General features: G+C 42.2%; 1 protein-coding gene and 1 long non-coding RNA gene across 6 annotated transcripts in view; one reads left to right on the top strand and one right to left on the bottom strand.

The window, feature by feature from the left end:
* The window catches only part of MRLN (myoregulin), a 41930-nt gene extending 31502 nt beyond the window's left edge, over positions 1-10428 (top strand). The window contains exons 1-4 of one of the 4 annotated variants that reach the window (XM_082425653.1): positions 434-924; positions 2147-2280; positions 8226-8337; positions 10202-10428. In XM_082425653.1, coding sequence (XP_082281779.1) covers positions 8259-8337; positions 10202-10362 — 240 coding nt within the window. In that variant the 5' untranslated portion in view covers positions 434-924; positions 2147-2280; positions 8226-8258 and the 3' untranslated portion in view covers positions 10363-10428. Of the gene's footprint in view, positions 1-433; positions 925-2146; positions 2431-8225; positions 8338-10201 lie in introns of those variants that run through there. The other 3 variants (XM_082425651.1, XM_082425652.1, XM_082425654.1) reach the window with 3 other exon arrangements.
* Positions 10429-14727: 4299 nt separating this feature from the next.
* LOC309643151 lies at positions 14728-26464 on the bottom strand. Of its 2 annotated transcripts, none has more exons than XR_014253580.1 (2): positions 25896-26464; positions 14728-15873 (listed from the first exon to the last, which is right to left on the bottom strand). It is a non-coding gene; the product is annotated as an uncharacterized lncRNA (long non-coding RNA). The 2 variants fall into 2 exon arrangements; XR_014253581.1 differs by having other exon boundaries at positions 14728-19362; positions 25896-25983.
* Positions 26465-26601: the final 137 nt, after the last annotated feature.

The following is a 26601-nucleotide window of genomic DNA, read 5'->3' on the forward strand; positions in this document are numbered from 1 at the left end:
TTCCCACTGTGTGAACACACAGTGCTAGATTAGCAAAGGGTCAGTAAACTGTAAATATGGTAGGAGAAAGAAGTCATTTCATGAGTAACTCTGTTACAAGTCAGAATGGGCTTGTTCCATGGTACATGGCAAGTACAGACAGGATCTGGCTGGCAGTCCACAGGGCCATCGCGTCCAATACTTACCCACCGAAAGTGGGCATTATTGGTCAGACTTCCCCTTGAGAGCTGTACATTCTTAGAAAACGATTCAGTGCTTTTCAGGGTTCCTCGTTGGCTTCACCTTCTAAGTAACAAGCTTCTGAGGCACCGAAAAACGCACCACAAAGTCGCATCTCATCCTCCCCGCCTCCAATTTTTTTTTTAATTGAGCACCTGCTTTGTTCCAAGCCCTGTGCTAAATGCTAGAAATATAATTTGGGGACTTCCCTGGTGGCGCACTGGTTAAGAGTCTGCCTGTCAATGCAGGGGACGCGTGCGGGTTCGATCCCTGGTCCAGGAGGATCCCACATGCCGTGGAGCAACTAAGCCCGTGCGCCACAACTACTGAGCCTGCGCTCTAGAGCCCGTGAGCCACAACTGCGGAGCCCACGTGCCACAACTACTGAAGCCCGCGCGCCTAGATCCCGTGCTCCACTACAAGAGAAGACACCAGCACGTGCACCGCAAGGAAGAGTAGCTCCCGCTCGCCACAACTAGAGAAAGCCCATGTGCAGCAACGAAGACCCAACGCAGCCAAAAATAAATAAACAAATTTATTAATTAATTAAAAAAAAAGAAATATAATTTGGCCTTAGAAGAGGTCACAGTTTTTCATTGAACTTGAAATTCTGTTCTCCAACCTGGCCATCTACCTTCTCAGCTAAACTTGACTCCAGATAACACTTGGCTGGTTTCAGAAATCAAATCTGCATCTTAATAATAGGTAAAAACCTGCCACCAGTGAATTTAGGCAGAGGTGTGTGTGTTGCAGGCTGAGAAGGGAGTTTAAAGGTTTTGCCAAATGCTTTTACGAAGTCAAACAGTCCAGAAACCTCTCCTCCACCCCAAACCTGGAATGACACACGTTTGGATATGCGAGTTCTGCAGATAAAAACCCCAAACGCGACAAATAAGCACCTGGCCTCAGCCCCACTCCTGCTCTGTCACACGTGGAAGAACTGGCGGCGAGCGGCACTGCCCTGTGAGGTTCCCGGGCCACAGCTCTGGGCAGTTCATCTGGCCTCGTAAGAGTGTGCTGCAGCTGTGATTCTTGGCGAGGGCTGGGGAACTTGGCAGGGAGAAAGTTGAAAACATTTTGATTATTTTGGTTCCGGAATCTTTCTTAATGTAAAGTGCCTGTAACCGAGTAATTTATGTCTCCTTAGGGGCAATGCCATCTCCTATTTGGGGGCAGGAATGGGGTAGCGGGAAATCTCAGCCTTTGGGAGTCTTGGTAGTGGCTGATTAAGGGGAGGTGCTTGTTCATATGTAGAAAAACAGTTCATTTTAGGGCCGGAATATTTACTCAGAACATTTGAGGCACGGTCATAGATGGCTCCCTAGAAGGCCCAAACTGGACAGATATTGACCTGCAGAGAAAGTATGAGAGGTACAGTTGAAGAGAAAAGTAGAGGGATTCTACACAGGTCTGGGACCCCCCCCGGTACCCCCGGGGGGATCGGGTGGACCTTCGTGGGTGCCTGTGGCCTGCATGTCTGTGCGTCTGCCTCAGCTTCCCAGGGCTTCCCGTCGCTGAGGTCCATTTGTTTGCCCTCGTGCATTGAGTCCGTGCTCACCTCTCTCCCTCCTTGTTGGGCTGCAGGAAGTGGCCACCTTTCTGACTCCAATGCTTTGTCATACCCTAACCATTATTTTACCACGTGCCTGGCAGCATGCTGGGCTCTTGGCTCGCCTCTTTTACCAATCCTGAGATACTGCAGCGGCTAAGGCTTTGGAGCCAAACACACTTCCGTTCAAATCCCCGGTCATCCCCGCTGTGTGATCGCGAATAGCTCACTAAAGTTTCAGGTCATCAATCTCTCCAACTAAGGAAATAGGAGAATTAGTAACTCACCTCATAAGGCTTTGTGAGATTAAAATCACAACGTGTGTAGGCCCTTCCTAACTAGTTACGAATAAAATCCTTTCAATCCCCTGCAAAACAGATTGTCTCCAGATGGGGTAGCAGGTGAGGTGAAATGCCTGGTCCACGGCTCCAGCACTAATACCAGCCAGAACCAGGATCGCAAACCAGTTCCATCCGGCTCCCAAACCTTGCTGACCCACCATCTGTGACGAGGCACGTGGTTCTGTTTCCAGGCGAAGTCCACTTTGTCAAGTTTTGTGAGTCTGACCTGCCAAGTTTTCCAGTTTTCACTTGTGACTTATTCTGTTCTGGATACTCTGGTCTTCCCTTGGCCTGAATCAAAGCAGTTGGGAGGTGATGAAGGTAGAATATCTTCAAATAGCCAAGTCTGGTGAAACGCAGAATCCAATTTATCATAAATGTCAAAAACTCGCTGAGGCAATTATTATAGTAGCTCAGAAGAAAAGTACCTGTGTGACTTCAGGCAAGGTGCCTTCTCTCGTTTGTCAAACGAGAAGTTTTAAGAAATTTCAAATTTCTTTTCCAGTGCCAACATTTCTGTAATCTTTCAGATTTTCCACTACAGTTGGTTTTTTTTAGCTGGAGAGAGAAAGATCTCCTTGAAATCGTATCTTAATCAGGAAACAAGGTATAACAATCATGCCTGTAATCATTTAAGTGTCAAACCATATGCCATTTATTATTATTCTCATTCAAGCTTTCTCACATACAATGCTCCTATCACTGATGAGTTAATTTCTCAGATGTCTGTTAAATTCCCTTCCTCATGTAATTCCTCACATAATTAGTTCAGAAAATGCACCTTGAACTCCATTTTAGAAGCTTACAGAACACACAAAACCCATTTACTGTTGCATATGCCTGAGTTTCAGTTGACTTCTGAATGACTCATATTTGAGCAGTTTATGTCTCCTGTCCTACCACGCCATCGTCTATTTCTGGAATCTTAAGGGGACAAATCTCAATTATGCCAGAGAAACAGTGGCCGTCCCAGCAGGACACTTCAAATCCTAAAACCCTGTAGGCCAGTGCCAAACTCTTGTTGCCATCCAACAACTTGACTAGCTTCCCTAATTACAAGCAAAAAAATAAAAACGAAAGCAAAAACATCAACAAGATATAATTCCCATATGATTTTTCAAGTTTCTAAAAGATAACTTTATCAAACATAAATTTTATGGGAAAGAGACATTTTCCATATGGAGACAATATTGAAAATACCCAACTTGGTCATTTTATTTTTGAAGAATAAAAATTTGTGGGAAAAGTAGACTTAATATATGGTTTTTCTTGTTGTAATTGTCTTTTGAACAAAATGAACTTTCGGTCTTCCAAATAAAGCTTCTACTTGATGTGCAGTTATTAAATCAATATTTGTTGAAAACTGATTAACATCCAGTACCATGAGGCACTGGGATCCAGGATGGGTAAGGCCATCCCCACTTTCTAGGAAGACAGCCCTGCCAATGGGGGGTGGCATGCAAACAAATAACCACAATACACGGTTGTCAGTTGCAATGTGTTACAGCAAGTGGGCAATAAATTCTGCCTGAGGATGTCAGGAAGGATCACAGAGGAGGTATGTTGGGTTTCAAAGGATGAGTAGGTGTGTGACAGTTTTGCATGTTTGGGTGTCCAAAGAGAAACTGAGAAGATTGATTTATTCCAGGGGTACCATCTAGGAGGTAATACGGTAGAATATAATTAACAATGATAGTCACTCTTGCTTATTAAGAGTGACTTGTACCTAGTAGGCACTCACTAGGCACTCACTTGGCACAAGTATTGATATTATCTCATTTAATTCTCACACTACCCTACTCTTATTATCATCTCCATTTTATAGAAGTGCTAACTGAGGCACCTAGAGTTAATGTAACTTGTCTAAGGTCTCACGGTAAGTGGCAGATCAAACCCTATCAGTCTTATGCCAGACCCATCTCTCAACCACCAAGTCCTGGAAGCATTCTTGTTATTTCTCTGTCCAGCTAATGTTAATAAGATCAAGGGGAGGAATTCATTGGCGGTCTAGTGGTTAGGACTCGGCAGTTCTACTGCCGGGGGCATGGGTTCCATCCCTGGTCGGGGAATTAAGATCCCACAAGCCACGTGCACAGCCAAAAAAAAAAAAAAGTTCAAGGGGAGGACCTTGTCAGTCATAAGTTGATCAGTGGGTAGATAACAAACTAATAATAAAAGAAAATAAAATTGCAGAGAGTAAAAGCTAATAAAACATAGATTAAAAAAACTGAACTTTCACCTAATCGGGTTGCTAGACAGTAAGCTCGTAGTAGTGGCCTGTGGGTGATCCATTTACAAAGAGCAGATTGTTTTGATATGAATAAAACTGACTATTGTAAAACTATTCAGGCAAATTTAGGGTTCTCAGGCCCAGAGGGATAACTGCAAGACTATCCATCCCATTGTTCAACCAGCAGTTCACATATATAGAAAGGAGCCGGGACTGAGGAAGAAGAGTGACCATCGATAATTACATGTGGATATTTCCATTTCAGTCTAGCCCATTTCCTTTTCATTTGAAAACATTAATAAATCCATGTAGTTGAAACAGAGTGGCATCTGGGGATGGGAGTCCTGCGTTAGCAGCATGAAGGCTCCAGCATAGAACCTTGGGCAGTTGCTCCATCCCCCAATAGTACATAATCACAGCCTGGCACATACTAGACCCTTAATAAATGGTAATTATTATACTTTACTCAAGTGACCTATTCAGCAAGAGTGGACAGATTTCAACAGGAGTGTCTCATGTTTCAACATTTGTCTCTAGGGAACTTCTGTCAATATTATCTTGACCATTAGATACTGATGGAAACAAGGAGTAGGATTAGCAAATTCTTATCAAAAAAGGAAATATTTTTGAAGTGTGACTCATGTGTTTAAGACTATAATCTTGAATCCAATGAAAAGTGTTTTCTTTTGATTGAAAAAGAGACTTTGCAAAGTATGTTCTGTTCTTTGTTTTGACCAGGAATCCACACCTAATAAGGGGAAATAGTAGAGGCTGAGAGAGATTGAGAAACAGGTGAAGTCTTAGTACCAGTAATAATTTTATGTAATAGAGGGTGTTTTACTTGTTTGTTTTGCATTGTTTTGTTTTTGCCAGGGGACCAAGCCATTTAACAAATGCACTATGGTCCCAGGAGTCAGAGTTGACTTGAGAAACTTTGTTTTATATAAAAACAAGATTATAAAGGTTTGAAAGGCCAGAGCCTACAAACTGATGGCAGGGTGAAGAACAGAGAATGCAATGAAGTTCAACCCCCAGAGACCAAAAGTCACTGCTACTCGCCATTAGTCTAACTTACCTTGTGGGATTCCACTATTCAACCATTCAATGAACAGGTCAGTTTGGATTTAGATTATTTGGACTCTTGATGGAATCAAAAGAAAATATAATAAAGACAAGTTTTTAAAACTAGATAAGAGAGTATTCATTCTACTTTAAGTATAACATTCTATAAATTAATTTCTATGAAATAAATTGATTCTCAGTGCCTTTTGGAAATAGGGAAAAGAAAGGAACGTAGAGGCATTCAAATGGGAGGGAAAATTATTTGCGGTCATCTGAAATTTCAACATGAAATATATTAGGCCCCAAATAACCTAGGATGTCTTAAATTTTATTTTATTTATTTTTTATACAGCAGGTTCTTATTAGTTATCTATTTTATACATATTAGTGTATATATGTCAATCCCAGTCTCCCAATTCATCCCACCACCACCACCCCTGCCACTTTTCCCCCTTGGTGTCCGTACGTTTGTTCTCTACATCTGTGTCTCAATTTCTGCCCTGCAACCAGTTCATCTGTACCATTTTTCTATAACCTAGGATGTCTTGTATCAGAAATTGGAGGTGATGTTATTTTAGCTACGACTTTTAAATACTGCATTCCAGATAAGACCACGGTCTTGAGATAGTCACACTCAATACATTCTAGCATACTTTTAGAAGTGTCCTAGCTTGTTTCAAATTTATTTGTTAATTTATTTATTTTTTACATTTATTTAGTGCATGTTTTATCCGATAAAAAAACACTACAAATCATTTTTTTCCTGAAAATGCTGCTGTTAAATAGCCTTTCCTCTAAAAGAATGTCCCTGCAAAGAAAAAACACGTGATTACCAAGCTTCTAGCTAAGTAAGTAAGAACTAATTAGGCAAAATGTAAATCAAACACTGTGACAATCATAATTTTAACCCACAGTAAAATCTCGGTGTTCTAGTAAACTTATGATGGTACAGATTCATGTCCTTCCAATGATTTAGATCTAGAAACAGATCTAACATTGAGAAGAACCAAACAGAAGCCACTCACATTCCTGTTTCTCCTGAACATTTTGAATGAGACAAGAGCATGTTCTTTAGCCAAAGAGACAATGTAAACTCAAGGAAAATGAAATGTCTCAGTGAAACATTTTAATGAAAATATGTAATTTATTGGATAAAGTGTAAGTTAAATATTTTCATTAAAATCTTTCACTGACATTTAATTTTCCCGAATTCATATTTGTTAAAATGATTGGTTTGACAAAAATAAAATCAGTATACATTACTTTTAAGTATATGGGAAAGAAAGAGGACTTGGCAGTTATGGGACTACTTTCTTTAGTTTTCTGAAGTTATATAAGCAACATCCTTTTAAATGAAAATGTGAGAAATGGAAAAAGCAAGGGAAAAAAAATCACATATAGTCCTTCACCCAAACTCAACCACTATGACCATTATTGACATTTGTAGATAGTCCTGTTTCCTTTTTTTAAATATTTCGATTGTGAAGTCTAACATACCTGCAGAAAAGCCTATAAAATTTCTGTGTGCAGTTTAGCAAGTAGTTAAAAAGTGATTGCCAATGTAACCACCAACCAGGACAAGAAATGAAATACTGCTGGAGGCTCCCCACACCCACGCAGCCCTTCCCTTCCCCTCACTAACACCACCACTACCCTGATTTTATGGTAGCCAGTCCTTTGCTTTTCTTGATCAATTCACCACCTACACCATTGCCACCCACATATACACCCCTAAACCATGCACCTTTAACTCTGTTTTCCTATTTTACATAAATATATTTACACTGTGCATTTTGTTTTGTGCCTTGCTTTTAAAAAATTCAATATTATGTTTGGAAAATTCACCACTGTTTTTGTATGTAGCTGGAGCTTAATTTTCATTATTGTAAAAATTCAATATTATGTTTGTAAAATTCACCACTGTTTTTGTATGTAGCTGGAGCTTAATTTTCATTATTGTATAATATTCCATTATATGCATTTATCTATCTACTGATGGGCTTTTGGTTTGTTTTTAAGTTGAGGATATTACAAATAATGTTTGGATATATGTCCTGGTGTGATTATCCATGCTTGTCCAGGAGTGTAATGGGTGTTCATAAGGTATGGCTTTTAATCATAATTAAATATTGTAACATAATTTTCTAAGTAGTATATTCTATTATTTCACAGTTGTAATAACCATCATTTTGTTGGATACTTTTCCATTTATGGCTGAATGTTACAGCCTGGTCTTTTGTAATAAATTCACTCCTCTACTTTCTAATGCTTCTAGTGCTGGAAACAATGAAAATCTAGTCTCTTAGCAAGTTTAATGTTTATAACACACTTCTACGTCTATGCTCACTGTACTGTGTATTAGGTCTCCGGGACTTATTTATCTACTTGTTGCACATATGTAACCCTTACACATCTCTTCCATTCCCTCACCCCCTGAGAACTAGTGTTTTAAAAGTGTGGTTAAGACTCCCTGCTTCCACTGCAGGGGGTGTGGATTCAATCCCTGGTGGGGGAACTAAGATCCCATATGCCCCATGGCACGGCCAAAACATAAAATAAAAAAATAAAAGCGTGGTAAATGTTTGGCCTGCCGGGAACATTATAGAATTCAGTTTAAACTTTTTGTGATAAGGTTAGTTTTCAGCTATACAATTCTGTGATATGTTGAAATCAACGTGTCACATTTGCCAAACTCCACTCTTCGACATCTCCTTCCTGACTTCTTTGAGAGTAATTTTAGAGTTTCTCCAGGCAGGCTCCCTGCCCGTCCACTTCACAGACCACCTCAGCATCCAATAAAAGCTTTCACTGTGCTTTGACACAGGAACCAAGGTTGCTAAGAGACCACCTGTGCTGAATGCACTTTGTTCTAGCAAGAGCAGCTGGAGAGAAAACCCAGGAGCAGCATTATCTACCGCTACCCGGGATTAAGTCAGGTGAGAAATGGGTTTCTGCGCACTCTTCGACCCCCACCAGTTGTCTGGTCTTTCCTATTCAGTCTCTCTCTTACCGCTATTGGAGAAAATTGAAGGTACCCCTCAGAGCACAGACTGAAGAAACACAAGATGGAGGTGGAGGTCATAGGAGGGAAGGAAAATCACTTTGCGAACCCATGTGTTATTCTTACCCCTTCTTTCCCAAACATAGGCACAAGGAATTGTTGAACTGAAGGGAAATTCTAGGCATTTACTTTGCCAGTGATTGCTGTGTAATTTGGGGCAAGTCATTCCCTCCTTTAGGAAGGGGGTTAGTTATTACAGAAATTAATCAAGATTGCTAAAAGTGGAAGAAGATGATACTTGTATAAATCTCATCTATCTTCCCCTCTCTCTTTCACCTTCTCTCTTAAAACTCAACCTGCCTTTCTGGGTTTGAGTGAAAAATAGCAGAAAATATTTTCCCACCCCGATCTTGCCACTTTCTAAAAATATTGATGCTCATTTTTTTAAATAAATTTTTTAAAGTTTATTTTTATTTATTTATTTTTGGCTGCACTGGGTCTTTGCTGTGCACGCGCTTTCTCTAGTTGTGGAGAGCGGAGGTTACTCTTCGTCGCGGTGCGCGGGCTTCTCATCGCGGTGGCTTCTCTTGTTGCACGCAGGCTTCGGTAGTTGTGGCGCATGGGCTCAGTAGTTGTGGCTCTTGGGCTCTAGAGCACAGGCTCAGTAGTTGTGGCGCTCGGGCTTAGTTGCTGCATGGCATGGGGGATCTTCCCAGACCAGGGCTCGAACCTGTGTCCCCTGCATTGGCAGGCGGATTCTTAACCACTGCGCCACCAGGGAAGCCCTTGATGCTGATTTTAAGTTGAGTGTGTATAAGGGACTTGGATGTAAGGCTTTGAAAATTACTTAACTCATTTGACCTTACATTCCTGGAAAAAAGGAGTTAAGAATGGTTCTAAACTCCCTACCTGACAGGCATGTGAAATGTTCTGACAGTGTGCTCTACAGACCACAAATTAATATCTTTAAAAATTCCGTAATACTTAAAAAAATTTAGGATATTTAAAAAACCGTTTGATTAACACAGAAGTGTGGAAGAAATTAAAATATGTAATGTCTGATTAAGTGACCAAAATATGAGAAAGGATTTTGAGGAAAGATCAGGGGAATGAAAAAAATCTTTTGTTGTTTAATGTTTAAAAATTTTATCACATGCCTCTTTCCATGTCTTCAAATTCTCATTTCCTGGTAACACACACTGTACAGGTTAGAAGAATGGCAATTTCACTAATGCCATAAGAATGATTGTAAATGACTTTGCAGATAAGACTTCAAAAATAAACTAATTATGGATAACATTGAAAACAGAGGGGTAATTCTGGTAGTTCCTTGAGCTGTTTTTTGTTTGTTTTGTTTGTTTGTTTTACAAATTTATTTATTTTTGGCTGCATTGGGTCTTCGTCGCTGCATGTGGGGTTTCTCTAGTTGCGGCGAGCAGGGGCTTCTCTTCATTGTTGTGCGCGGGCTTCTCATTGCGGTGGCTTCTCTTGTTGTGGAGCACGGGCTCTAGGCGCGCGGGCTTCGGTAGTTGTGGCTCGCGGGCTCTAGAGCACAGGCTCAGTAGTTGTGGCGCATGGGCTTAGCTGCTCCATGGCATGTGGGATCTTCCCGGACCAGGGCTTGAACCCATGTCCCCTGCATTGGCAGGCAGATTCTCAACCACTGCGCCACTAGGGAAGCCCTGAAAGACATTTCTTGATCACTGTTTCTTTCCAGTGCAAATATTAGATTGAGTTTAAAGAATCAGGATTATAAATGTGTTCATTTAAGGATATTTTCTCTTTCTTTTTCCCCCTAGGAAGCAGGAGCATTTTGGATATGACGTGTAAAAACTGGATATTAATGTCTACTACTAACCCCACAAGTCTGGAAGATGAAATTGTGGGAAGACTTCTAAAAATTTTGTTTGTAATCTTTGTTGACTTCCTGTCTATTATATATGTTGTTATAACTTCTTAGCTGACTTCCCTTACTTTACATGTGAATTTCATATTGAATTACAGTGAATAAAATTTTGTAATTTAGTATGTTGAGTGATTTTAATTTGATGACATCTCCAATTATTCTAGAGGCCAACAGGACGTTGCAATAAAAACAAGATTGTGTATTATTTAGTACTTTATGGTTTATAAAACATTCACATAAATTGAAATGGAATTTTTTCCAAAAATCTACACTACTGTCATAAAACTTCTTGATTTTTAACATGATCATTAGTTGATAGATTGACTAAAATTTGTAGGTGTAATTACGAGTGAAGTTGTTTTTTAAGGATGTGTACCTATGTGAAATTTTATATGGTTCTATTTTTTAAAATTTAAAATTTATTTTTAAAATTTATTTTATTGAACTATAGTTGATTTACAATGTTATGTTAATTTCTGCTATACAGCAAAGTGATTCATTTATACATATATACATTCTTTTTCATATTCATTTCTATTATGGGTTATCACAGGATATTGAATATAGTTCCCTGTGCTGTACAGTAGGACCTTGTTGTTTATTATATGGTTCTATTTTTAACACATCAAGCTTAATATAAGACGATCATTCCATACTGTATACTAATAGTTTATTCTCATTTTCTTACATACACATTTCCTCTGTGTGTAGGTAGATTGTTTTTCTTAACCCTCCACAATTTTATGTTTCTACTAACAAAAACTTAAAGTTAGGACTAGAAATGCTTAAACAACATTCTTTTAGGAAAATAGAACTTGTAAGAAAGGAGAGAAAACAAGGTGCAACCTGTGTTGATTTTCTGTTTGGGACTAAATGCTCACAGTATGTCATTTAATGTAAGGCTCCCAGTAATCCTAGGAGGCAGGAGTGAGTTGTCCCATTTCACAGATGAACACACTGAATCCTGGAAGAATTAAGCTAGCTGGAGATCATACCTAGGATGTGGCAGAACCAGGTCTTGGGCCTTCACAATCCATCATATCATATTGCCTCCAAAGGTAAATAATAATTAAACAAGTGTGGTTAAAAAACAATCTGTAGAGCTCAACGTTTTTTCACAATAATGTTTTATTCAAGACCCTATGGCTATACTTTAGTATTGCCCTGATTTATTTTCTTATTCCACATTTAAAAATCTTCTGTTGAAAAGAGAGATTAAGTTCACCCTTTTCTCATATCCAAATGGACGATGCGTTCTCTTCCACAGTTTTCTTGACTCCCTCATTTTCTGACAGTGTTAAAATATAACTGTTGAACTCTGCTCTTTAAGCCTTTGAAAAACAAAGTTCTCTCTGTCCTTTTGACTTTTTACATTGGACACACATGTTTCATAAAATCCTGATCTCTTCCATGTGATGACCATCTTCTCAGATTTGGCCCAGACATTAATGCAAGGTTTCATAAGAGACCTAATGAAGTGTGAAAGGAATCTGGGACCTTTGAGACTTATTACTTCACTGACTCTTACTTAACCTTTCAGCGGTGTTGTATATTTAACCATAAGCCAAACAAACTATGTGAGCATTTGCTGTAACAGAATCTCTTTTTTTCCCTACACAGTATTGTTGAACACTTCCTTTTGGATATAATGTGGATGTGATGTGTTTCTCCCCAAGCCCCTCTATTTGGGAGTTGTTGGAGGCTATTAATCAGGCTGTTGACAGGGAAGTCAAGTCACTCCCGGGCTCAGGCAATTGCTTCTTTTCCATGTGCTTCCAGGCCATCAACAATGTGGTTAGAGGCACGGATGCTGAAGCCAGACTGCCTGGGTCCAGATCTTGGCTTCACCGCTTATGGTTTAATAACCTTACGTCTCTGCTTCCTTACATGTAAAATAAGTGCCTGTGTCATAGGTTTGTCGACAGGATGACATGAGCTGACGGGTGCAACGTGCGCAGCCGAGCGCCTGGCATATGGAAAACGCACAGTCCGTGGAGGACTGCTGTCGTCAACATCCTCAGGTGATGCTGAGTGTTAGCGAGCCTCCATCACCCTGCCTGTTCTACACCTCCCCCTTGCCCTTAGAATGACCTCATGTTATCCCATCCCGTTGGCCCAAGGATGTGATTCTGTCCCCCTGACCCCTGGCAGAGTTCTGCGGCAAGTGTAGGTATAAACTGGTTGAACCTACGGGGCTTTTATTTGGTTATGTTATTTGGGGACCCGGCGATGACAACTGGATGTCATAATGTGACTCCAGACAACAGAGGATACTTGATGAATAGCCTATTAAAAAAATGTTCATTGATTGATCAATTGATTCTTTTTTTTTTTTTTAATTTTTCTTTCAAATTGGGCTATAGTTGATTTACAATGTTGTGTTTCAGGTGTACAGCAAAGTGATACAGTTATACATATATCTATTCTTTTTCAAATTCTTTTCCCATTTGGGTTATTACAGAATACTGAGCAGAGTTCCCTGTGCTATACAGTAGGTCCTTGTTGGTTATCTATTTTAAATATAGTGGTGTGTATACGGCAATCCCAAACTCCCAGTTTATCCCTCCCTTCCCACCTTTCCCCTTTGGTAACCATAAGTTTGTTTTCTAAGTCTGTGAGTCTGTTTCTGTTTTGTGTAAGAAATCAGAGTCTTAATGTGCAGTCGACGTGGCTTTGTAATTGGAAATAGGTCACTTTTCCTCCACTCTTCAAAAATATTTGTTCAGTTCCTTTTTGGCACGTGTGGTGCTGGGCGCCCAGGTCAAACCAGTGAATTCAACATAGTTCATGCTCTCCTGGAGTTCATAGGTTAGTGGGGGAAATGAACGAATACCCAAATAGTGCAATGGCCATTGGGGGAAGTATTAGGATGGACATGCCTGGGGTGTTATGAAGGGTGTGGTGAAAGATATTCTGAGGGCCACCAGGAGCAACAACTCCTGGGAGCTTGGGAAACATGCAGAATCCTAGCTCCCCCCAACCCCCAAGAGCTGCTGAATTCAGAATCTGCATTGTAACCAGATTCCCCAGTGGTTCAGATGCATTGAGAAGTGCTGATGTGGAGGGAAGCTCACGGACTCAGTGTTCCTACTGTTTGGCACTGAACAGGTATGTGACCTCGGGGCAAGTTGCTTAACCTCTCTGGGTCTCCTACTCCTCCCGTGTTAAAACAAAACAGAACCAAGAAAAAAACCAGAAGTGGCATTAATACCATCAGCTTCATGTATCACATAGAAACACTGTGACTCTTAAATGAACTGGACTGATACCTACAGGAAGGTAGATAACAGAAAGGAGTCCTAGAAATCTACAAGACGTTGTTATAAACATCAAGAAGACAGGAGTAGCTCTGTGAAGTAAGGGACCTGTGACTACCTACCTTAGGATTGTTTTCCTAAGTGGCAACAATAACCACGGCGTCTATGTATGTATGCAGTCTGGGTTAGGTAAACACGAGTTTTCTGGAATTGAGTGACAAGTACTCTACAGTTGATGAAGCATTAGTGATTCTTTAAGTGTTCACTCGAATGAAGTAACTTACAAGAAAACTAAGCCAGATAGCCATTCTGAGTTAGAATGGACAGTTCCTAACGTTGGGGCATGATTGGGACAAACTGCTTCTGTAGAAACCAGGGTCAAGGTTTTTGGGGATTTTTTTTTTTTTAATTTTTATTTTATATTGGAGTAGAGTTGATTAACAATGTTGTGTTAGTTTCAGGTGTACAGCAAAGGGATTCAGTTATCCATATACATGTATCTATTCTTTTTCAGATTCTTTTCCCATGTAGCTTATTGCAGAATATTGAGCAGAGTTCCCTGTGCTCTACAGCAGGTCCTTTGAGAGAAGATCTGAAGCGGGTGGTGCGCACGTGACCGCACAGATGCGGGCTGCGGTTCTGCGCTGCTTTTACATGGCTGTGGTTTGCTGCCCTTCCTGCAAGCGGTCCTGCTGAGCAAGCTGAAGGCACGTTGCCACGTAGGCCACTCTGGGACCAGCAATGAGCCTAGACTTATTTATAAACCAACAGGAAAGGCCCCAGAGCTGCTCCGCCACCTGACCTGGGACCATGGTGAGGGAAGATGAGCGAAGGAGCGCAGGAAGTCCTCGGTGGCCAACTGGGTTTTCAGTCTCAGCCCTTTGCCCTTTCAGCCTAGAGGTGGCTACAGACTGTTCCCTGAAGGGCTAGTGTCCCTGGACTCCTGTCTGAGGTGTGGCAGGTACAGAGGCTGACCTTTCGGATGTTGTTTACAAAGTTGATTGTGACTTGCCCCATGGAGATCATTTACTCAATAAATCTTTATCAAGTGCTCACTGCCCATCTGCTAGCTTTGTAGGCACAGGGAAATATTTCGGTCCCTGTCCGTGAAGCCGAATCCGGCCTCTGTACCCCGACACCGAATAAATTTTCAGAGGCAGACTTCTGGGTGAAGTAAAAAGAATAGCTTTATTGCTTTGCCAGGAAAAGAGGGCCACAGCAGGCTAATGCCCTCAAAACTGTGTGTCCTGACCTGGAGGGGGTAGTGAGGAGTTTTATAGTAATGGTTCAAAGAAGAGGGCGTGGTCAGTTCATGGACTTTCTTCTGATTGGTTGGTGGTGAGGTAATTGGGAGTCAGCATCATCAAACTTCTGGTTCCGACCGGTCTGGGGTCTACATGCTTGTGGGCAGCATACCATTAACTTCTTCCACCTCGTGGGGGTTTTGGTATCTGCAAAACAGCTCAAAGATATTGTTCCACGTGTATCCCTTGATGGGGAACCAGGACCCTGCCCCAAGGCTGCACTACTGTTTCTTGACTGCTCCTCCCTTGTCCGAATCCCCTCCCTTCCCTGATTAGCAACTCTTTGAAGCTGCTGGTTGGAACTCAGGGAAGGTCATGGAGGCTGAATGAAGCCTATTTCCTGTAATCAAGAAATGGGGGACACAGAAAGGCTTTTGTGCCCAGGAGCCCCACAGGGTGCTGCTCAGTACCATCCTCAGGGAGCTTGCCTTCTGCCGGGGGAGGCGGACAACAAACTGATAAGCACGTGAGAGTTTCAGATAGTGCCAAATGCTGTGCAGAAAGCGAAGTGGAGCCATGCGAGGGAGGGTTTATGTGGGGAAAGAATATTTTAACCAGGAGGAGCTAAGGAACTTTTCCTGAGAAGGCGACAATGGAGCAGAGGCTTGACTGATGAGGAGCCAGCCAGGTGGAGATGTGGGGACACGTGAGGACTTCCTACAGGAAGGACAGCAGGTACAAAGGCACTGCGGTAGGTAGAGCTCAGCAAACCTTTAGGAAGGCCAGTGTGACTATAGCTTAGTGAAGAAGTGGGGAGTTAATTTTGTAGGATTGATAAAAGTTAGCTTCTACGTAACTTCTCTGGTTTAGGGAAACTTTCTCATGGCAGAATAAAGAGAGAATGTGAGACTCTCTGATGTTCTGTGTCCTTTGTATGGTGCACATCACAACTTACTTTAAACAAGGAATTCTCTCTCCAGGGGTTGCAATTTTTCCATGATTATTCCAGGCTGATCATGTCTGGCCCCTAACTTGTCACAATGCTAGGGAGCTTCATGGCTCTACTAGATGAATGAAAAAGCTGTGTTTTTAGGACAGCTTTTTAAAAACTGTAAGCAGAGCTAAAATTGCATCTGCTGTAGCTTATTTTAACAGCAGCCTTATTGACATATAGTTCATACACCATACAATTTATCTATTTGAAATGTACAATTCAATGATTTTTTTAGTATATTTACAGAGTTGTGCCACTATTACCACAATGAATTTGGAACAATTTTATCACCCTAAAAAGAAACCCCGTACCCATTAATCCCCATGAGCAGTTACTTCCGATTTGCCCTCAACCTAACCTGCCCCCAACCACCCCTCCCGCCAGCACTAGGCAATACTAATCTACTTTTTATGTGGGAATTTCATATAAAAAAGAATCATACAATATATAGCCTTTTGTGCCTGGCTTCTTTATGGCCAAATAATATTCCATTGTATGGATATACCACATATTATTTATCCATTGATCAGGAGATGGATATTTGCATTGTTTTTATTTTTGTCAATTATGAATAATGCTGCTGTGAACACTCATGTACCAATTTTTGCAAGGGCATATGTTTTCATTTCTCTTGGGTATACACCAACTTGTGGGATTATTGGGTCGTATGGTGACTCTTCCTTTAAATTCTGAGGAACTGCTGGACTATTTTACAAAGCAGATGCCCCACATCTATAATCCTTGAAAAGGCTTCTCTTGATCTCTAAAGGAAAAAGAACATTTTTGTCACCCTGATAATCCTCAGGATCTCAAATGTTAAACAGTAGGTCATGAAATAAAGGCTAAAGATGAAAATATTTGCTCCCTTCCTCTTGATTTCAGTTTTAAAACTTCATCTGTTTTCTTTAAATCTCTATTTTATGCTATCTAGCAATCAGAGCTCATTCTTTGGGCTCCTTTTTACCCATTTCATATCAAAGAGTTAATTACATAAGAAATTCCTCACATTTCTTTCAAGTACCTTAGGTCACATAATAAAGATCCAAGTTAATATCAGATTTTTTCATTGATGGCAATTAGATTTATTCAATTAATTTTCACTGGATACCTACTGTAAGCCAGGCATGTTCAAGGTGCTGGATATTTTCTGTGCTGTTTTCGATTCTAGGAAGTTCACTTTATTAGTCGTGTGGTTGGAGGAGTACCTTGTAGCGCAAATGATTCTCATAGCTCATAAGCAGTCTCTTTGCAGATTGAGTTTTTGGCCTTTGGTATTCATCAGCTGCAAACTTCTTATAAAATATACTCTTTTGCCACACTTAGTGAATCAAACGTGTTGTAGATTACAATTATCAGCATGACAGGAGCTCCATTTGGTATTCCTTTTCCCACCCACAGCAATATTCATTTCTTGATTTCTTTGGTGGTATACTGTAACACTGTGGGCTAAAGAACTTGTTAAAAAATAATCTTGACCAGCCAAAGCAAACTTGAACTAACAGCCTTGCCAAGAATCAAAAGTCAAAATCCAACCCTTCAGTTCATTAAGACCATAGTTGACAGATGACGGACCCAAGTTGTAGAAATATTGGTGTGGTGTGGGGTGCGGGCGACCCTTGAGGAGAGATTCAGGTCTACTTGGTAAAAAGGTTAATTTTCAGACTTGGTGTGTCAGCTGAACTTTGTTGATTTCCTGGGCTGGTTATCATACCTGCTTGTCACTATAGGAGCTCTTCTTGAGTGAATTTCAAGAACTCAGATGCAGGTTTTGATGAGACATCCTTAAAGGATACTGTATATGACAACTATTCGTAATCATTGTAAATTTGTCAATGGGTAGAATTTTCTTCTTCTAATTGTGTATAGGAAAGGTAGGATCAGATTCCCAGTTGTAGTGGGGTTCTTTGGTATATTCATGAATACAAGCACTCGTATGACACTTATTATGTTAGGCTATTTGGAGCACTTTATGTGGTTTAATTCACTGATTCTTCTCAACTACCATATGAGATAGGTATCATTCTCCCACTTTTACAGATGAGGAAACAGGCACAGGGAGAAGGAACCTCTTCAAGGTTACAGAGTTAATCACTAGTCAGGCTTCAGGTTGTGTGCTCTTATCCTCTATTCTCTCCACCTCTTATTATTCAGCCTCTTGGAGTCTCTGTTTCTTCATCTGAAAACTTAGTAGATTAAATGCTACAGCAAGTGTGAGGCTCTACCTGCTGATCTTCAAGGCCTCTTGACTAGTTCTAAGACTCTGATTCAAATTCAGCAGTCTCAAAAGAACATGCATGACCGCGTGTAACTAAGAGAAATAATCAGGGCACAAAGTATCCCGAGTGCTGAAATACTCAAAAGCAGCCTCTTTGAGCCTCCAAGGATGTCTGGAGGACCAGGTTCATGGAAGGAAATGTCCACAATTATTGCTGTCCATGATGTTGAGAGTAAATTCAGCTTTCACTTGGTGGGTGCCAGCATCTGTGTGATCAATCCAAGTATTTACACTGTGGGTCATACCACTCTAGATTTAGAAATGTAGTGGTTTTTCTTTACATACAGACTGATGGATTTGGTTGTGGATATTAGAGCTGTTGGCATGCCTCTGTCTGAGCCAGCTGTACATCTGGGGTTTGACTGATGTTTGCTTGGTGTTGCCAAAGGATGTGGCCCCTTCCTTCTAAGGTCACTTTAACCTGATAATCAACCCTGACTCTTCTTGGTGAGGACAAGCCTTTTTCCAGTAAAACTTTGGCATGTGCTTTGCACGTACCACTACTCACTATACTGGTATTGAATAGGTTTCTTGCTCTTTGTTTCTGTTGCATATGTTCACCCACCTATGATCATATTATCCAAACCATAAATCAGGAAATTTGAGTCAGACAGAAGAACTTTCTACCATATCCAAGTGCAAAAGAAATCTTGGAAATATATGTTAAATTGGAGTTTCTTGGAACTTTTTTTATGTTTTATTAGAACAATGAGATTCAATATTTGAAATTTGGACTATTCTAGAGGATCCTGCAGTGGGAGGCACACTTCCCTTAATTTTACAGCAATTCTTTATAAGCTCTTAGGGGAAACCTGGAATCCATCCCCAGCCTTTCTCTCCACTAATCACCACACCCATCAGTTACATGGCGCTTCTTAATCTCTCAGATTGGTCCCCTTATTTCAAAATTCTCTAGGTGTTAAATTTTCATATATATATTTTTGCCTCAGCTGTTAAATCAGCCTCTGACCACTTTCTCTCCCAGTCCATCTTCCAACGTGGTTTCTAAGAGTGATGGTTTTGAAACACAAAGCCAACCACGTCATCCAATGTTTAGAATCCTTCAGTGGTGCCTCTTTGCTTCCTGGAGAACGCCTTCGTATAGAGACACAGGGTCTAACCCACGGTAGAGGACATTTATTGTGTTTAGGCTAGTCAACATCCCAATTTGCTTTTGGAGAGTCCTTTCAAAGTGCCTTGTCTTCCTCTGAGTGAGATGGTTACATTGCCCAAACCGGGCCAGTCACACTTTCTCTTCTGGGACTTTGAATCCTGAACAAAACCCTGCAAGGATGGAGAAGATAAGACAGAGCCCATTCATTTCCTGATGAAGCACTGTAGCCCCTGCCAGCTAGATCTCCAAGTGGACCGGAGTCCTGGGTTCTCCCTTCACGCTGTCCTGCCAAGAGATGGGAGCTGTTGCTAACAATCGAAAGCCCTATTCCTGTTTACCTCCCACTTCCTACAAGTACTCTGACCTTGAATCATTTGTAATTATCCACTGTAGTTCCCTAGCCTGGGAGTCTTTTACTCCATTAAGACTTTGCAAACGCTCTTCCCCCAGTCTTGGAATGCCCCCTTCTCAACCCAAGCAGTGTTTCCGCCTCTCTGTTCTCTTAAGGTCGCACAAGTACCGTGATGGAGGTACTTAGCACATTCTAGTGATTATTCACCTGACAGTCTTCCCTCCCAGATTGCAAAACCCTTTGTTTTCATATAATGCCTGACACAGCATAAATGATTAAGAATTATTTGAAGAGTGAATAAGTAAGAATTGACAGTATAGCTTTTAGTCCATGCGTGGAGATTTATGTTATAGACAAGCGAGGCACATTTCCAGAATTCAAGAAATGGGTTGCAAGTTGCAGATCACAGAATCAACATAAAATGCATGAGACTCACCATAAGGTAAATTGCTGATGAGGTTAAGGCAAAGTGATCGAAGTAGCAATGGTAAAGTCACAGTCATGCGGCAAACACTGAGCATTTATTTTACAAGCTAAGTTTTTTTTTTTTTTAAACTAGGTAAGTAATTTTAAGACATTATTTTTAATACTGCTTGGCTAAATAGTGTAGTGATTAAGAGCACAGAATCTAGAGTCAGACAGCCTTGGTTGAAATTGCGTACCTCTGTATTTTCGTCTGTGAAATGAGGGAAATGGTACCTCCCTCACAGGGATATATACATGTACGCAAAGGACGCAGCACAGTGCCTGGTCGTTCTCTCTTAGCCACTCTCCCCAGCCCAATCCGATGTCCGCCTTCATTGCCCTGCTTTGTGCCCAGGAGGCTGACCCCTTGTGGGCAGCATTTCGTGGGCTCCCTCGGTGCCTGGCTTCTGCCTGGCTTTGGCCAGTGGTAGGTGCCACCAACAGATTTGAGAGCAAAGAGAGAGGTAGGGGTATTCTCTCCACAGTCACTTTGGCTCTTTGTCTCTGGCAATAAAATGATATCTCTTCCCAATTCCTGCTCCCTTTGGGTGGTCCCTCCTTTGCAGGTTCTGCTCTCCAGGCACTGGTGACACTAGGTCTTCCCTTTGTTACTTAAAGCCCAGGAGCAGTAATCACTTCCCACCGTCTAGTATGGGTGTCTCTTGTTTATCCCTTTAATGTTGTCCACATTGCATTAAATATCTAATTATAGATATTCTTTCCCTTAAGATTCCTTCTCTTGGCTATCTGGGATAAATTCTGTTTCCTGCCTGTGCCTTGACAATATGCTGCATATATTAATTGCTTAAAAATGTGAGCTATTATTATATTAAATTGTTAATCTGAACAAATATATAAATTAAATAGGTAATTATTAATATTAAACATTATGATGATATTAAAATACACATGGCTATTGAGGAGAAAGCAGGATTCACATGCCTCTTTAAAATCAAGCAGAAGATCTCAAACACATTTTACTTCTACAGCTGGTTGTTTTGCCTATGGTTTGAAGTAACTCCCAAGCACTTTGATGGGGAAGTATAAGAAGCTTTACACTGCTGTGGGTGGTAGGGATAGGGTGAGCATAGCTTTCTGCGTGAGCACAGCCCTGGTGGGGAGGTGGATGGGGGAACTTCATTCATCAAGTCATCAATTTCCATCTGTATTCAAATGTTCTTATGGAACATGTTGGACTTTACATTTTTTCTTTATAACTTTTGTTTCATGGGTTAGTTACCATCTTCTAAATTTTACCCAACAAACCAAAGTTGTAGCATATTGAATAGGTGACCAAAAAAATGTTTACATGCTGAAACCATGGAGCAAAGTATTTGGACTGTCCACAAATTTTGGAGTGAACAGACCCTGAACATGGAGTAGAGGTCACGCTTTTTCTCCCATGTCATGTAATGAAGAAGACAAGAAGGCCAAAACTTGCCATGTTGACCTGAAATATGGTTTGGAGCTGTCTGAAACTTTGTTATCTAATGCACATAAGTCAGACACTGAGGCAGAGGCATATTTAAAAAATTGGCACTGCTTCATAAAAGATTCAATTCAATGGTCTTATGATCATTTAAAAATAACATTTATCAATTGCACCTGTATTTTCACAAGAAGAAACTGGAACCACTGGTACATTTGAACTGGGCAGCCTACCTTTGGAAGTAAACCCTTCCGTGGTCATCTATTATCTAGTGTGATTACATCATAGATCATACAAGTTGAATTTGTAAGATACACGATGCCATGAGTGAATTCAGATGTGGGAAATGGCCTTAAACTGTCCTGGACACGTGAGGGAATTTCCTCCTTCTCTCCTTCAATGCGTCTATGGCGGGTCTACTGTGTGTCAAGCACTGCGCTTGATCCTGGGCTAGAGCTGTGAACGAGCGCAGTGATGGGCCACACAGCCGAGCCTTACCAGTGGGCATGCTAGGCTCACACCGCCTGTGCTTACCTCCTGTCTCTGCTGCTTTGGTGCCCCAACTTTGGGCAGCTCACTTAACCTCAGGGGGTCTTAATTCCCCATCTATAAGATGAGTAAAAAGTAGTAGTTGCTCTATGGGATTCAGTGAGATGATTGTAACTACTTAGAATAGAATAGAGCTTGGCTGAGTAAGGCAACTGAAGAATTTCAGTGATCTACTGTAGCAAAAATATTACTCAGAGGGACTTCCGGGTGGTCCAGTGGTTAAGACTCTGCGTTCCAATGCATGGGGCATGGGTTCAATCTGTGGTCCAGGAACTAAGATCCCACATGCTGTGCGGTGCAGCCAAAAAACAAACAAACAAAAAATATATATATATATTACTGACAGTTGGAGCATGCATTCATTCCTTTGTTTGATCATTCATTTCTTCATTCCTTCATTCAATGAAAGCTCACTAAGCAAAGTTCTATTCTTGCTGCCACTGTGCTCTAGGGAATAGTGATGAACAGGACACATCTGGTACCTGCTCTCGGGAGTTTATAGTTTCTCTGTGCAGACAGACAATGAGCACGTTACAGATGCTGTCAATCCAACACCTGGAGATAAACTGGGCGTTTCAGAAACAGTATTCGTGAAGACGTAGGTTGTTTTTGGTTATGGCCTTGAAACCATGCAATGCAGGTCAGAAGGATGTAAAGTGGAAAGTGTGTATATGTGTCCACACACACACACACACACACACACACACAGAAGGAGACGTACATTCTATGTAATTGTACATTTCTCATTTCCACTTTCATGAGACAGGGTGGTGGTTCAGAGCATGGTTCTCTGTAGCCTGGACGCCTGGATCTGGACCTAGCCTACCCCTCATTAACTGTGTGATTGGGGTTAAATTATTTAACTTCTCTCTAGTCATTTTCATCACTGGCAAAATGTGGATGATAATAAGAGCACCTACTTTTTAGGTTTACTGTGAGCCTTAGATGAGTTAATACAAGTGAGAAGACAGTGCTCCATTAGCTTGTACCAGCCTTGACTCAATTTTCTAAGGTAGACTGGGAACAGCACAGGCTTAGCAATTAGCCAGACCAGGGCCTGAATCTTACTCCATCACTTACCAATTGAGTGACTCAGCAAGTAACTTAACCTCTCTGAATTCCAGTTTCCTCATCTATAAAATGAAGATAACGATACTTAACCACATGAGATTGCTTTGTGGTTATGAGACTGCATAGTTCTTGGCAACTACCAGGCACTCAAAGAATAGCATTTATCCCTCTTCCCCCCTTCCTCTAAGATTAAAAATCGTTTAAGCCAGATAGCATGATGAAAGAAAAGGCAAGAAAAAGATGAAACAATATTCTGGAGAGTTGCAAGAAAAAAATGATATAGTGTGTCTTTAAGGTCATTTTTGACATTTGAAAATTTGTCCTTTTCAACAAAAGCTCTGTGAGCACGAGGGGGAAGGTTTAATCCACTTCTACTGTTTTCTGATCTTTTATCTGTTAGAGGGTGAGTGAATGAAAGGGAAATTAATAGCATGATCTTCAGATCTCTGAGCTAACTGCTATAAAAACTCTAAAGTCTATCTTTTTAAGTTATTTTTATGTCAAAGTGTAGTGTCTATGTAGCTGTGCTGCCATTCATAAACAGGGGAAGAACAAGACGTACAAAAGAGAAGAAACCTGCCCTGATGTACTAAGTCGAGAAGGGAAGTCTGGTCAGCCGGGCAGGCTCTGGACGAGCGTCTCAGGGGCTGTGCAAATGTCCTAACCCTCCCCTACCAACCAATGCCTGCCTCTGTCCTCCATGTTTCTGGCTCCCTTGCTGGGCTGAGGACCGCAGAGCGATTTTAGGTTAATTTCTCTGTCTTATTCTCTAAAAGCTTGAGGCAGCAGATAGTCTAAGAAGGGGGGGACCTTAGAATATTTAACAAATCACAGACTTCTTAACAAATGCTCCAAAATGATAACTAACAAGGCAAAAAACAAGGGCCTTCCTTCAGGGTACCACCTCTGTATCAATTTTTCTTGAAATGCTTTCCCTTAGGTCTCTTTCTTCCCAAGGGAGGCTCATTTAAATCCGGTTTATTTCATGACCCACCTTTTCCTCTCACTCCACCTTGTTGAAAGTGCATCAACTTCTGGGTCCAAGAGAGACCCAGAAGGGCAGGGGCTGCACAGAACTGTAGAGCCAGCAGTATTGAACTTCTCTGACCCTCCCCTCACAAGCAGATCTTGCATCTTCACGTCACTGCGAATAAAACCTCTGGGTGGTCGAGAGGTCATTTTGGTCTTTACCGATTGAGAGATTTAGCAAGTTAACAACCCCCTCAACTCCAGTTTCCTTCTCTGTGAAATGGAGCTGACAATACTCAACCACTTGAGATTGCTTTGAGAAGCACAGAAGAGAGCACAGTCTGTCTCTGCCAAAACCTGTTCCCCACCGCGCTCTGTCCTGGGGCAGGGGTTGATCAGGAGCTCATCCGTGGCTCCTCTGGGTCAAATTCCATTCATAGGTAAAGTGTCAAGGTTGGACTAGATTTCTGAGTTCTCTCGCCTGTCTAAATGCTCTGCTGAGGTGTGACTGAACAGTAAACCTTCACAAGAAGGTGGAGGCAATTTTCACATTCCAGGCAGGCAATAATTTCCTAAGCCAAGGGGCGCCTCCCCCCACCCCCGCCCCCCACCTCCAGCAGCCAGCCAGCTTCCAGGCTCCCTGCCTTCTCCAGGCTGCATTCTGCCCACTTCATTCACGACATTATTGAGTCTGGATCCCCAGTCATTTTGAGTTTTTGACCCCGGAATTCAGTCTTACACTAAAGTTGGAACCATGCTGGGTGTCAGAATGAGCTAATTTTCGGTTCTCAGTTGATAGGCGTAGACTGGCTGAGCAGACATGGGAATGCTGGTCACACATTCTCTTTATAAGAAATCTGGGAAAACTCGGTGGAGATGAGAACAGGGACAGGGCAACTTCAGAAACCCACTGGTGAACACAGAAATATTTTTCAAGCAGGGTTTCCCTGTCCCCCAAATGTAATTTCATATACATTGATTGCTTCGACCAACTATCAAGAAGATATTTGCTCTGGTGGTTAGGGGGTATCTGAATCAAAGAAAAAGCTTTCTAAAAATATCTTTTATCAAAACAAGCAGAGAAAAGTACACAAATGATCAGTGTACAGGTCAATGCATTATTACAAAGTGAACGCACTTGAGTAACCGCAAACCGGGTCAAAAATAGAAGAGGATGAGAAGCCCCCATTGGATCCCCTCTCCATTTTTCCTTCCAGAAACTATTTCTGGGACCACCTTCCTCTGATTCTTACTGTTACTTTCTTCCCTCTAATCTTTCTCCCTCTTAGGACAAAAGAAAATAATATCAACTAGCACTGGCCATTCTTTTCCCCATAATCTGAATGAAAGTCGGTAAACTGAGTGGAAAGGAATGATGTGAGACAAATAGATGAACTGCTATTTTCCTACCTGTAAGAACACTCGCCAGTGTGGCCAGGGTCCACAGGTTTTTTTGGAACTTTCATCTCACATAGACTTCTGGAAGTGGGCAAGATGAAAAACCGCGGCTCAGGAAGCTTATGCAGCTTCATTTGGACTTGAGAAACCAACCCTTTGCAAGGTGTAGGGTCTTTGTCTAGGTCAGAATTAGGGGAGGTTCAGTGTCTAAAGGAAATTTTCATTTCGGTGTTGGGTGGTCCCAGCCCCCTTTGAGAAGCTGGTAGAAGATATGGTGTCCCTTCTCAGAAAGACCTATATACACAGGAACACAAAAAGTGCACATGACTTTACGGGGTTGCCACACCTGCTAAGCCCTAGGTACCTACCTATGGACTGTCCCCAGTCTGCCGCAGCGACTGTGGGAATCTCAGCACTCACGCTCGTTACCTTTCTGCTAAAGATAGGAGTGTATTGTTAGTAGAGCTCACCTGCCATACAGACTAAACGTCCTCAGATGCAGCCTCTCTCCCTCGGCACACTGTGTGCACTTCAGGGGCGCCCCCCTTTTCCACAGAGCTGTCACAAAGGGCAGCACTTGGCATCCTCACTTCTCACTGCCCAGGAGCACCGACTCCACAAAGTTCTGGTGCCCGTCTCTCTGGGATCGCTGCCAGCTGGGGATACAGCTCCGGCCAGGAGGGCGCCCGGCCGTCCAGGATCCTGGGAGACCCGGGGAGACTCGCACTCATCTTCAGACCCGGGCTCCCTCCAAATGCACACACTGTCCTGGGCGGGCCGGCGCGGGGACGCGGTGGGCGGCGGGGCGCCGCGGCGCCGGGGGACGCGCTCGCGTGCGCACCGAGAGGGCCCGTGGCCGCCGGTGCCCAGCTCTCCCGCGGCCTCGGTGGCTCCGGGCCGGAGCCGGGCCCGGGCAGCGGCCCCCGCGATGCCCTCCCTCCGCCTGGCCGGCCCGGCCCGGCCGGGAGCCGCGAGAGCGAGAGCAGCGCCCCTACCGCCCGCCTTTCCACCTCCATCTCCTCCGCCTCCTCCTCCTTCCCCACTCGCTCAGTCACAACCGGTTCAGACTGGCCGGGGTGCCCCGCAAAGACGAGAGACGGGGGGGGGGGGGGGGGGGGGGGAAACACAGGGAATAACTTCCCGAGGAGGAGGACGACGACGAGAAGGTGGAGCCCA

This window comes from Balaenoptera physalus, assembly GCF_965194825.1.
Source record: "Balaenoptera physalus genome assembly, chromosome: 14".
Lineage (NCBI taxonomy): Eukaryota > Metazoa > Chordata > Mammalia > Artiodactyla > Balaenopteridae > Balaenoptera > Balaenoptera physalus.